Below are 13,480 nucleotides of genomic sequence, written 5' to 3'. Positions count from 1 at the left end.
TGCTGGAAGGCACTGAAGGGGAAAAGGATTTGGGGGTCCTAGTTGATAGGAGGTTGACCATGAGCCAGCAATGTGCACCTGAGGCCAGAAGGGTCAATGTCATTCTGGGGTGTATTAGAAAGGGCTGTGGCTAGTAGGTTGAGAGAGGTTCTCCTGCCCCTCTACTCTGCCCTGGTGAGGCCACATCTGGAGGACTGTGTTCAGTTCTGGGCCCCCCAGTTCAAGAAGGACATCAAACTGCTTGAGAGAGCCCAGCACAGAGCCACAAAGATGATGAAGGGAATGGAACATCTCTGTTATGAGAAGAAAATGAGGGAGTTGGGGCTGTGCTGTTTGGAGAAGAGGAGATTGAGAGGTGACCTCATCAATGTTTATAAACATGTAAAGGGTGAGTGCCAGGAGGCTGGAGCCAGGCTCTGCTGGGTGATGCCTGATGGCAGGGCAAGGGGCACTGGGTGGAAGCTAAGGCATAGGAAGTTTCATTTAAACATGAAGAGGAATTTTTTCCCTGGGAGGGTGACAGGAGACTGGAAGAGGCTGCCCAGGGAGGTTGTGGAGTCTCCCTCTCTGGAGATATTCAAAACCTGCCTGGATGTGTTCCAGGCAGCCCTGCTCCAACCTCGAGCAGGGAGGTTGGACTGCATGAGCTTTCAAGGTCCCTTCCAGCCCCTGACATTCTGTGATCCTATGTGAAACAGAATTTTTACCACAATCAGCTTATCTGGCACATCATGTTAATATGCCAGGCAACCTCATGCTGGCCACATCAGATTGCGACTTTAAACAGTCATCATCATCCAAGAAACTATGGATGCACTTCCAAAACCTTTCCCACTGATTTCAACAGAACCAGACATTTACCCACTGTGTTCAATGCTGCACCATCAAACACTCTAGGAAACTAAAAATAAGTAGAAGTCTTCTCTTTCAGCATTTGAAGTGGCAATTACCACTCCCAGATTTCAACCGAAAATGCTCATATTTCAGCTGCACATTGCCAGGTACTAATCTGCTTCATCTCAAGTTTATCATTTAGCAAAAGCTTCAGCTAAAAAAGGCCTAAAAACACAGCCACAGCTGACTGCTGATCACTGACCACTTACAAACGCTGCTTTTGGCTTACCTGTTCTGTTTCCAGCACATTCAGACGATAGTACTTCACAGGTCCAAAGAACGCTTCGATACCACTCACATAGCCACTGCCCCCAAGCACAAAGTATCCAGCAGTGTCATCATAGTAAAAATCTTCCCTAAAACTGGAGAACAAGAAAAAAAATGATTAAACTGCCTGTTAAGAAGTACTAGCAAAGAAGAAAAGATCTTTGTATCTCAGGATTTCTGGAACTGACAGCCATAAATTCATTGCCAGCATCTTTTCTCAGCTGCTTACTCTCAGAGTCTACTCTGTCATTTAGTGTGAGAAATCCTAGAGTACATTTAACAAATCCTTTTCCCCACAAACATATTAAATGAGTAGGGGGTTCTTAATTTTCCTGGCCTGCAGGTATCTTGAGTACTGTGTCCAGTTCTGGGCCCCTCAATTCAAGAAGGATGTTGAGATGCTGGAACATGTCCAGAGAAGGGCAACGAAGCTGGTGAGGGGCCTGGAGCACAAATCCTATGAGGAGAGGTTGAGGGAGCTGGGCCTGTTTAGCCTGGAGAAGAGGAGGCTCAGGGGTGATCTTATTACTGTCTACAACTACCTGAAGGGACATTGTAGCCAGATGGGGGGTGGCCTCTTCTCCCAGGCAACCAGCAATAGAACAAGGGGACACAGTCTCAAGTTGTGCCAGGGTAGGTATAGGCTGGATGTTAGGAAGAAGTTCTTCACAGAGAGAGTGATTGGCATTGGAATGGGCTGCCCAGGGAGGTGGTGGAGGCACCGTCCCTGGGGGTCTTCAGGAAAAGACTGGATGAGGCACTTAGTGCCATGGTCTAGTTGATTGGATAGGGCTGGGTGATAGGTTGGACTGGATGATCTTGGAGGTCTCTTCCAACCTGGTTGATTCTATGATTCTATGATCTTCTGGTGTTTGATGCGTCACCATACAGCCTCAAAGAATTCAGCTCCAAGCCTCCCATGCACCTTTCTAAAACTGGCACAGGAAAATGTAAGTTCTCTGTCTCCTAGAGTCACTCTGTCTAAAAATTCACAATTCCTTCTCTGTAACCCAGAGCAAATAAGTTAAAAAAAAACCCACTGAAAGCTGCCACTCAAGTTACTGTCACACAGATTCTATAGAAGAAGTGAGGGGGTGTGGGGAGGTGTTAAAAAAATATCATTGACACAAGAGTCAATCTTAAATTAAGGGTGAAAGAGAACAGTTAAGGGTCAACAATTGAAAAAATAATATTGTTCAGCTGCTCAGAACAAAAGCATTTCTGTCACACATTCTGCTCTCTACCTAAGCAAAGCAAGTGACAATTTCACCAGTGAAATCCTGCCTCTCTCACAGCAACAGCAAACCTTCCCCTGACTGATCCTAATGCCACTGACCTTCCAGTTGGTTTTTAGTGAGAGTTATCAGAGTAGATCAATCACGCAGCAGGTTAACTTAGCTGCCCAACATAATTATTCAGCTCATGTTCAATGTAAGGCATAGCAATGGGCTGCCCAGGGAGGTGGTTGAGTCACTGACCCTGGATGTGTTTAGAAGTCACTTGGATGTGGTGCTGCCTGGGGATATGGTTTAGGGTGAACTTTGTAGAGGAGGGATAATGGTTGGAGCAGCTCTGCTACGAGGGCAAGCTAAGAGAGCTGGGGGTCTTCGGCCTGGAGAAGAGAAGGCTTCAAGAAGACCTTGTAGTAGCCTTCCAGTATCTGAAGGAGGCTACAGGAGGGTCTATTTACAAGGTTTTGTAATGACAGGATGAGGAGTAATAGGTTTAAACTGGCAGAGGGGAGATTTAGACTGGATGTTAGGAAGAAGTTCTTTACAATGAGGGTGAGGAGTCACTGGAACGTGTTGCTCAGGGAGGTTGCTCCCTCCCTGGAGGTGTTCAAGGCCAGGCTGGATGAGGCCTTGAGCAACTTGTTCGAGTCGGAGGCTCATCCTGCCTATGGATGAGCTTTGAGGTCCCTTCCAACCATGCTATGATTCTGTGTTCAATGAAAGGCATTGGAATGGGCTGCCCAGGGAGGTGACCCCAAGGGCCTTTTCCAACCTGAACGTTGCTGTGATTCTGTAAGCCCAGTAATGCAAACTGCTTTGGAGAGCACAGAGTGGAGAAAGACCACACAGACATCTTTAAAATCATTTGGAACTCTGTTCCAAACTTGTGCTCTCCTGCTCCCCATTTTCCTTATCTGAACACTTAAGATCATCCAACAGAGGGGAAAATGCTGCTTACGTAAAAGATTGATGATGATGTACTTGCAGATTCTTCCCAGCAGTGCTTGCTTCTATCTAAAGGAACACAAAACATTACTTATAACAGATTAAATGTTACAAGGTACACCTATTAATCTATTTCAACTCAGGAGTTCAGAAGATGACAGACACAGCAGACACAGGTGGTTGACTAAGTTGATTTTCCAAAGCTGGACGATCTGAACGCCCCTGGACAACTTCTAGGTTTAGATAGCTCTTGTTATACAAGCGTGTACAAGTCACAGTTATTTCTCTCAGCCTCACTTATCGTGGGGTTTGCAGGAGGCACAGGCAAATTAGAGTGATCTCCTGTAATTCAGCAGCACACCAACCTGTCCACCCTTGAAAGAGAGGTCCAGTCGAAACCACTGCCTCAGAGGGAGGCTGAAGCTAGTTTTCACTGCCAGGTCATCTCCTCTCATGAGGTGCATCTGAATATGCACATAACCTGAGAGAGCAACAGAGGAAGAACAAAGAAATAAGCACCACAGAAATGTCAGCAGTGAGAATGGGCTTCTAATGCATTATTGACAGCTACTCTATCTTCCTCATCCCTTCTATCACCAACAGAGATCTCTTGGGCACTTGCCAAGCCACACATCAGCTCACAGGATTCGAGAGAATTGTGCTCCCTGCTTCAGTTACACATCTTGGATACTAAGGCTCAGGCTTCCACATGAAACCAGAGGCACAAACCCACATGTCTGAGGGATAAACACAGTAGTGCCTGATGACAGGACAGGGGACAATGGGTGGAAGCTGAGGCATAGGAAGTTTCATTTAAACACGAGGAGGATTTTTTTTCCCCTGTGAGGGTGACAGAAGACTGGAACAGGCTGCCCAGGCAGGCTGTGAAGACTCCCTCTCTGGAGATATTCAAAACCCACCTGCACGTGTTCGTGTGTGATCTGGTCTAGGTGATCCTGCTCTGCAGAGGGGTTGGACTGGATGAGCTTTGGAGGTCCCTCCCAGCCCTCAACGTTCTATGACTTTATGATTCTAAATATAAGATGTGCCACAGCTGATCTCAAATAACAAAAAGCAGACCTGACTTGCAGCAAACAGCAGGAAGGGATCTACTCAACACTCAACTGCTAGCACATGAGAGTGCAGTGACCAAACACAAGATGACTGTCTTCCACTACCTGAACCTGCAGAAGCTACACCATGGTTTGAACTCTTAAGATCAGAACACTCTGTTAAGATACTATTATATTAAGGTTGGGCTAGATGATCCTTGAGGTCATTTCCAACCTGGTATTCTATGAAGCTATGATAAGCTAGTCTAAGACTAGAATATCTGAGACTGAGAGTAAAACTAGCTCTAAAACCTCTCCAAGTAAATCTCCTATCAAACAGATAACAACCAGATGAGCTATTTTTCCCTGCTTTTCAAAGAGAAGCAACCAGTTTATAACAGAGAGCAACTCTCTAGACTCGTTACAAGACAGAGAAAATGGAAACAGCAAAAATAACAGAAAGAAAAAAAATCAGTTGTGAAACTTGCCAAGAAGGGGGAGGGAAAAAATGATGTCTTATGAGAGAAAGGCAGGTGTGCACTTTTAAAGCTCTACACACTTCCTCTGCAATCTGCCAGCCAGTCCCCAGCTGCCAAATTGCAGTCTCCACCAGAGGCTGACCAGCTGCCCTCTGGCTGGAACACTCCTCTACTGCCAGTGTCACTAGACTTGGGGAGTGCCATCCCTCTTTTTCAGGGGGGGTCAGAAAAACAGACTGCTTCTTGCACACTGCAATACAGGCAGACTTCTGAGTTATTGATTTTCTGAGGCTGTTTCATTTTTTCAAAACATTTCTTGTAGCAGCTATGTAAGAACTGAAAAGAATAGGGGAATAATATGACAACAATCAAAAATGTGGTTCATTAGGAGTGGTTAACCCCAGGGCATGCTCCTGAGCTGGAAAACTCAGGGACCTGGGGCTGCTTAGTCTGGAGAAGAGACGACTGAGAGGGGATTTAAGAAATGTTTCTAAATAACTGAGGGCTGGGGGTCAGGAGAGGGGGGAACAGGCTCTGCTCACCGCTCCCTGCAACAGACAAGGAGCAATGGATGGAAGCTGCAGCACAGGAGGTTCCAGCTCAACATAAGGGGGGACTTTTTGACTGTAAGGGTCCCAGAGCACTGGCACAGACTCCCCAAAGAGGTTGTGGAGTTTCCTTTTCTGGAGCCTTTCAAGGCCTGTCTGGATGTGTTGCTGTGTGACCTGAGCTAGACTGTATGGTCCTGCTCTGGGAGGAAGGTTGGCCTCGATGAGCTCTTTGGGTCCCTTCCAACCCGTAACATCCTGTGAGCCTGTGAACTCATTCTATTCTCCTGACAAAGCAGACACCTACTGCAGTTAACTATGACTAGAGGCTATGCAACTAGTTCTCAGTTTTATCCTATCAATTTAGTAGCTACTCTCCAACTGAAACAAAGTTTTGCAAGAGGTAAGTTTCACAAAACAGGTCTGACTAACAGATCTATAAATGTTATGTATGTTATGCTAAGTATACTTGGAATGAGAGCACACTTGTCTCAAACCTATGAAATAATATGTCTGGTTTGGTTTGCAACAGCAGCTTCATGCTCCTGCACTTGTCCCCAGTTTGCTCAGGTCCAATACGTGCTTCAGGTGGGCACACGTATGGTGATTTTTTGCCATCAGATTATGACATTAATTAGCTTTACTGTTGAAATAGCAGGAAATTAAGATACTTTTCAGTGTTCAAATTTTTGAAATGGAGTAAAAATTTGAGTGCAGGACTTGGTTAACCTTTAGTTGTTGTTTGTTTTTTTCTTTTTGTTACAGACCTAATCACTGAGGGGAAAGCATCCTCTGAGATGCAGGTCTGTAACTTGAGACTGTTTACAAAGGCCTGCAGTGACAGGACAAGGGGCAATGGCTTCAAACTAGAGAGGAGCAGATTTAGATTGGATGTTAGGAACAGATCACAAAAATCACAGAATTATAGAACCAACCAGGTTGGAAGAGACCTCCAAGATCATCCAGTCCAACCTAGCACCCAGCCCTGTCCAGTCAACTAGACCATGGCACTAAGTGCCTCATCCAGTCTTTTCTTGAACACCTCCAGGGATGGTGACTCCACCACCTCCCTGGGCAGCCCATTCCAATGCCAAATCACTCTCTCTGTGAAGAACTTCCTCCTAACATCCAGCCTATCCTTAACTATCACACCGATGGAGCACTGGAACAGGTTGTCCAGGGAGGTGGTTGAGGTCTCATCCCTGGAGATACTCAAGGTGAAGCTCGACAGGGTTCTGGGCAACCTGATCTAGTTGAGGATGTCCCTGTTGACTGCAGGGGAGGTTGGACTGGATGAGCTTTGGAGGTCCCTTCCAGCTTGGACCATTCTGTGATTCTATTCCTGAGCATGTATATACAAAGACTGTATCAGAGCCCTTCTGGAGGGCCAATAATAACCCTTACCTTCCTCATTTAGAAACACAGCAGGAGTACTATACATTTCCTTTGGATCAATAAAATAGAGTATACCACACAGATCCTTTTCACAGTGATGGAGTAAATACAGCCAGATCGAAACAGTGAACCTGCATGAGCAAAAACAAATGAGAAGCCCACTCCTGATCAGAAACCTCCTTAAACAATTTGAAAACATACATTTTGATTTTAATATAGGAGACCTGTTTCACATGTGCAATCTCCAGAACAGAGCACAGAACACCCTTCTGCAATGGAAACCTCCAGACCAGCAGAACTTGAGACTCTTGGGCTTGTGATCTCCTTTTTATTGTGCCCTTTTTGAGGCAACCACATGAGAGCAGAGTAGGGGAACATTATCTGAATTGCTTCCAGAGTGCTGGGTCAGAGCTCCTGCCAGATCCCACATCAACAGGGAACTGAAAACACGACTGAGACAACTTGGAGCCAACCTCTTGCACACAGGCTTCAGCATGAAATCCCCAAATGCATGGTTCTTGTCATCTTGATTGGGGAAGCAGTAAAAACTAAGCTGTGCCGCCTGTGCTAAGTGCCAGCTGTGAAAATGTGCTTGGGAGAAGTGGTTAAACACGAATCCAGGCTCTGGGTAGTACTGAGAGGTACAAAAAGTTGTCACAGAGCTATCACAGCTTAAATAAAGGTGGAGCTTGTGCAAACTCTGGAGCAGTGCAAACTGAAAACCCAAAGACACGACGACACTGTCTGCTTGGAAACTTCTAGACAAAGCTGGCCATGGTATTAAAAGTACAGTACTACAGCATCTAATTTTATGGAGTTGCTCTGTACCACACTAAAACTTCTTCAACGCTCTTAAGAGAGCCTTGCCCAGCTATTTCCTTAACCTTTCTTTCCATATCAGTTAGGGTAATGCTGAATACCTTTGAAAACCACACCTCTGATGTACAAGCCAGATTATTATAACCTCTGATAAAGAAATTCTCTTAGTGACTTCTGGAAGGAGATATTATTTGGGGTTTGTATTTCCATAATGCAGAAAAAAAAGCCAAGTTGCTGAGCATGGAGTACTTTGAGTCTTTCCCCAAACTAAACCAATATATGTCTGAAAGCCTAAGACCACCTCTCCTGCATGAAAAACACCAACACAAGGCTGGTGAAGTTTTCCCACAATAAAGTCTACACCTAAACAGCTAATAACTCCACACCCTCAAGAGATGGTGCATGGGTGAGGTAGAAGGGGTTGTAAATCAGTATCACTTGTATATTGATTGTTATGTCCTACAGGCAAAGACTGTGCTTCCAGAAATGGAGCTTGTGCTTACATATCACCCTCATCATCTTTCATCTCTGGCAACACAGCAAACTTAAATGCCCCAGTCTCCATTTAATCCTTGATTGCCAATCTGAGCACATTTTTGGGACAGAGTTTGGGACAATGCTGACTCTTTTCATATCCCCCATTGCTGCAGAAAGCCCTGCAGGGTGAGCAGTCCCTCACAGCCCCAGCCTATCCTTGCTGCAGGCTGTCCACTGGTAGCTACCTCAAATCACAGTTATCTGTCTCCACTCCTCCTCCTTTATAGATCCCTGAATTAAGTGAAATGAGTGACTGCAGTTAGATTCATCTGCTCCTGCTGACCTTTAGGTCCAGCAGGGAGCCACTGTTCACACACAGAGAGCTGGAGCAAAACTCTCTTCCTCTTCTCAACAGAGCTACCTCAGGCTGTCACACAGCCACAGCACACAGGCAATGCTTTGTGTTAAACACTGGAGACACCACCCAAAAGCAAGAGAGGGTGGAACTGTGTGGGGCACCCTAAAGCTGCATAATTCATGTGATAAATTCTCAACCAGAGCTTGAGCACCCCAGTACTAGCTGCAGAATGCAAGCGTGCTGGTGAGCAATGGGCTGTGCAAACCAGGCTGCTACCTATCCTGAAGAGGCCACAAGCTAAAAATTGCTCTGTCCAAATGACTTCAGAGCTGTAGCTTGAGGGCTGGCGATCTGCATACAACCTGTGCTATCTGGCAAGTCTTCTTTGGCACTCTTACTGTGGTCACAAGCCAAACACGAACCAGCAAGCCAGCTCCAGCTCCTGTGATCATTTCCTATTTCTGTAATAATGTTGTCAGGATGACAGCATCTGGTGGAAGTGAGATGCATTTATCTATTTTTTTTCCCCTCTCAAATGGCAAAATACAACAGAAAAAATGTGACAGTTCTGGGAAAGAGGAGTAAAGAGAAGTGATCTTCCCAGAGTGATTCCTCTGTAAATGAAGAGTGTGCAGGGGTTAGGTGCTTTTATTCCTGTCCAATTAGGAGAGTATGTACAGGGGTGGTGAAAGGAAAACAGTGTAAGCTCAAGATGGAAAACATACCTAGGCAGAAGAATCTATCACTAAGGGCTTGACAGCTGCAAAATAAACTAGAGAGTGAATTTACAGTGCACAACTTGCTCCACCCTGTTGACCCTTGCAAGAAACTCTACTCTGCACTTGTCTATTATGTGCAAAATGCAAACCTCTTTGTAATGTAAAAAACCCCAAGGTAGTCATGAGGCAGCAGTCTGGTCAGGACAGCACATAACAGCTACCTTTTCCTCCTAACTGCACCCAGCCAGCTCGGTTACACCTCTTGTCAGTATCACCTATACAGCACTGCACTAACACATACTAGAAGTATCTTCCTGAGGTCCAGCTTAATCCTCTTCAAAACTGAACAGAAGGAATTGTTAACTCATTTCCTTCTGAGCCTTTCCTCATGTTAAAGGCAGTGCTGATTTAATGTGTAGTGTACCCCAACAGCTGAAGTACGTCCTGTGGCCACTGACAATCAATTACAACTCATTTCAATCATTTGCCCATACTTACATGGGATAATCAATTTGATGTTGTCGGACTGTCTCAAGTTCTCTGTTTTCAAACTGTTCAAATTTCTTCACTATTCCTGTTTTGTCCCCACTGGAAGCATATATGAAGTCGAGAATCTGGACGTCATCTGCAAAACACAATCCTTCTTAATCTGCCAGGCAACAAGTACGGATAACTAAATCATTAGCTCACACACATCCAACCAAACATTGGAATCACACAACAGATTAAGAATTACCAGAAATCTTCAGTAAATCCTTAAACACAAGTTCACTTTGCTGCTACAAACCACATCACAATCTGGGATTGAACAAGCCACAGAAAGAGAAGTGGAGTCCATTTGCAGCTGCTGTTAAAAGCAGGGAAAAGAACATTTAAATCTAAGCCACTTAAAGAACCGCTTAGTAAGGAAGAAATCATCTGTATTAGTCACTTAAATCTCATCCTGCCTTTGCTTATGTCTACAGGACGTCACTTCACAGCTCTTGGACTTGCTCTTCCTTTTCAGCTCTCCAGCTGGTACTTACGTATCCAAGGTTTGCCAAGTAAACCATTCTGTGTAACACTGCTTTTTAACAGCTCACTAAAGATGTCATTTGTGTCCCATTAGCATCTCTGGGGAAAAAATACATGACTTCCACCTACCACTCTCATGAGGGCACTGAGGTATCCTGTTGGCCTGAAGCATCCACAAATAGTCAGCACCCCACTGGAGACAAACTTTGTGGTCCTTATAGGGGCGTTCAAAAGGCGGAACCGCTTCTAAGAAAGTGTAGTTCTTGGCCACTGCATCTTGGTAGTCTTCCTTCTGCTCAACACCAAAGCTGCCAACTGATTTGTGACTAATCCACGCATATAGTATCACACTGTGCACTATTACTGAGTTTCTGATGATATAATCATCTCTGTAAACCATGATGCTTGGAAATTTCAAATGTACTTGTCGAGTTCTGCTAACGTGAAGGTTCTTCTCATCCTCCCATCTCCTTCTATACACTGGTACACCAGTCCTGAACTCAGAGGAAGCCACTGCTTCCAAGGTAATGATACAAGGCTTAGAACACAAATACCGAACTGAAACCTCAGAATTGTTAAGCACTTTCTTCTCTAAAATGTTTAAATGAATGAAGTCCACATAGTCCACGTTTTGTTCTGTCTGGGGAGCGACAGCTGTGGTCCGTAACGTCTCCTTCCCGAAGCACAGCACAAAATTCTGGAAGAAAAACCCAAACCCCAAACATGTTAACCAGAGAAGCTGAGTTCAGTGATCAGTAACACTGCTGCAAGTGGAGCAGCAGATTGCACAAACAGAAGGCTTGGATTTTATCAGAATAGATCTACTTAAACTAGATGAGGATCCTCCTGCTGACTGCAGAGGGGGTTGGACTAGATAACCTTCAGAGGTCTCTTCCAACTCAGACCATTCTGTGACCCTGTGATTCACAGAATGGTTTGGGTTGGAAGGGACCTTAAAGGTCATCTAGTTTCAATCCCCCTGCCATGGGCAGGGGCACCTCCCACTAGATCATGTTGCTTGAGGCCTCATCCAACCTGGCCTTGAACACCTCCAGGCAAGAGGCATCCACCACCTCCCTGGGCAACCTGTTTCAGTGTCCCACGAACAATGTCTCTCCTCCTAACCTCCAGTCCGAATCTACCCTCCTCAAGCTTAAATCCATTCCCTCTTGTCCTAAAAGACACTATACTCAAAACTCCAAAATACTAGAACTCTCTCACACAGCAATTAGATGTGAATTCCTGGAGAGCTACCATGAAGGTTTTCATGGTAACAGCTCTCCTACACACAGTTCTCAAGGTTACACATGCTTCTCCAAACAAACTCTATTTACAGGGTGTATCCTTTGGCCCCTCCTGCAAATAGAATCTGGTTTGAGATACTGACTTACACGCCATGCTCCTGACATAAACTCCAAGGACCAGGTCTAAAGAACAGAGTGAAAAGCAGCAGCATTTTCTTACCTCTCCTGCAGCCATCTGAAGGGCAGAAGAACACTGAAGGCAGCTCACAATGGTTTCTTTAGAATGAATTCATGTTCACAAAACGTTTAGGACTAGGGGGAAGGGAGCAAAACCAGAAGTGGGTAGATTCAGACTGGATGTTGGGAAGAAGTTTTGCACAGTGAGGGTGGTGAGACACTGGAACAGGTTGCCCAAGGAGGTGGGGGAAGCCTCATCCCTGAAGGGTTTTAAAGCCAGGCTGGACGGGACTCTGAGCAACCCAGTAGTGGGAGATGTCCCCGCCCACGGCACGGAGGGGGCTGGAACTGGATGATCTTTGAGGTCACTTCCAACCCTGTCAATTTTGTGATTTTGTTATTACTGGAATGGTCCTATCTTGAAGATGGAGTTACAAACCTGGGCAGCAAGACCAGAGGGCAGCATTTGCTCAGCTTTTGCTCTCCACAGCTATGCACATTATAATACACTTTGAGAGTGAGTGCCTGGATGTGTACCAGGATTATTCTACGTGCTCAAGTTCTTGTATCCAAGGCTTCAAACAGCTTCTTTTCTTTCTGCTCTGCAATCAGTGCCCAGCTTGATGCACTGCCAAGGATACTGAGGATTACTCATCCCAGAAAGCAAGCCACCAGTGTGGCACTTCTCCCAGGTCCCCTGGCTCCTCTGAAATATTCAGAGCTGTCACTTAGGATGACCAGGGAAGCTGGTTGTGAGGACCGCTTGAAATGAGAAACGTCTGGGGTGACTTTTACCTTTGCTAAGCTTTGCTAAATTGAACTGAAATTTATCTTGCACGTCTACCTTGGACTAATGGCCTTTCCACTGTGATTCTCAAAACGTTTAAAAGCTTTGGCCGAGTCTTTAGAACATTTTTAACCACCACAACTACATGCTGTGTGCCTGGAGGACAGGACCTTGTCCACAATCCAAATATGGGGATAAATAAAACCCCTGATGATAAGCTGCTTCACTTTTTAGCTCTAAAGAATATGCTGACACTCCTCCAGAGCTCCACTGAAAAGCAGCCAAACGGCAAAACATCAAGCCAGCAACACCTGTGAAGGTGTAAATGTTAGGAAACTACTAGAAACAGTTCTTAGTGGAGTAAGATCCCAGCATGGCTCTCCCCAAGTCCACCCCTGCAGAAACTCCACAAGCTGCACCCGTTTGTACAGCTTGAAGATAACCACAGCCCTTCACCTGTGCCACGTCATGCTAGATTTAAAGATGTGTGAAAAGGGGACACGGCAGGTAAAGGTGATCTGCTCCCGGGCTGCATCAATATGGTACAGGTACACAAAGGCTTTAGCCGGAGTTCGTGTTTAGCAGCATGAAAGAGGGAAAAGCAGCTCAGCAGATACTCCTCGGATGGTGCTGCTTCCATACGCCAGCGCAGCACCCTTCTCATGAGTGTATCTACAGCAGATGTCAAAGGCTGCCCCTTTCTTACAGAGCCAGACATCAGCCCTCGCCTAGGATAGAAAGCTTCTTAACACTTTGCTGTAACGACCGGCCGTTCCCCAGCTCGATAAGGCAGCGTTAAATTAGCCCCCGGGGGCCGGAGAATGGAGTGCACCATCCGGACACACGCTCCGGCACCTGAGTGAATGCTTTGTCCCTCCCGATAACCTGCTTGCAACCTGCAGCCACGCACCGGCCCGGCCGAGCGCGGATCGGCGCCGAGGAGGAGCGGGGTGCCGGGCAGTCACGCCTGCGGAGCTCGGTGCCCACTTGGGTGCCGCTGCCTGGCCCGGGCCCTCGCCGCGGCCACCATCTTCCACCGCCACGGCGGCGGAGGGCAGAACCGGGGACCGGAA

General features: G+C 46.1%; 1 protein-coding gene across 1 annotated transcript in view; it reads right to left on the bottom strand.

Moving 5' to 3' along the window:
- SEL1L3 (SEL1L family member 3) overlaps positions 1–13,480 on the bottom strand; it is a 37,074-nt gene that overhangs the window by 22,802 nt on the left and 792 nt on the right. The window contains exons 2-7 of the mRNA XM_064151317.1: positions 10,329–10,896; positions 9,684–9,810; positions 6,822–6,943; positions 3,704–3,819; positions 3,352–3,407; positions 1,124–1,256 (exon numbers count right to left, since the gene is read on the bottom strand). Of these exons, the coding sequence (XP_064007387.1) occupies positions 1,124–1,256; positions 3,352–3,407; positions 3,704–3,819; positions 6,822–6,943; positions 9,684–9,810; positions 10,329–10,896 (1,122 nt within the window). The remainder of the gene's footprint in view (positions 1–1,123; positions 1,257–3,351; positions 3,408–3,703; positions 3,820–6,821; positions 6,944–9,683; positions 9,811–10,328; positions 10,897–13,480) is intronic.

This window comes from Pogoniulus pusillus, chromosome 11 (assembly GCF_015220805.1).
Source record: "Pogoniulus pusillus isolate bPogPus1 chromosome 11, bPogPus1.pri, whole genome shotgun sequence".
Classification (NCBI taxonomy): domain Eukaryota; kingdom Metazoa; phylum Chordata; class Aves; order Piciformes; family Lybiidae; genus Pogoniulus; species Pogoniulus pusillus.
Note: the sequence above shows the minus strand (reverse complement) of the source record. Positions and strands in the feature narration are given on the sequence as shown.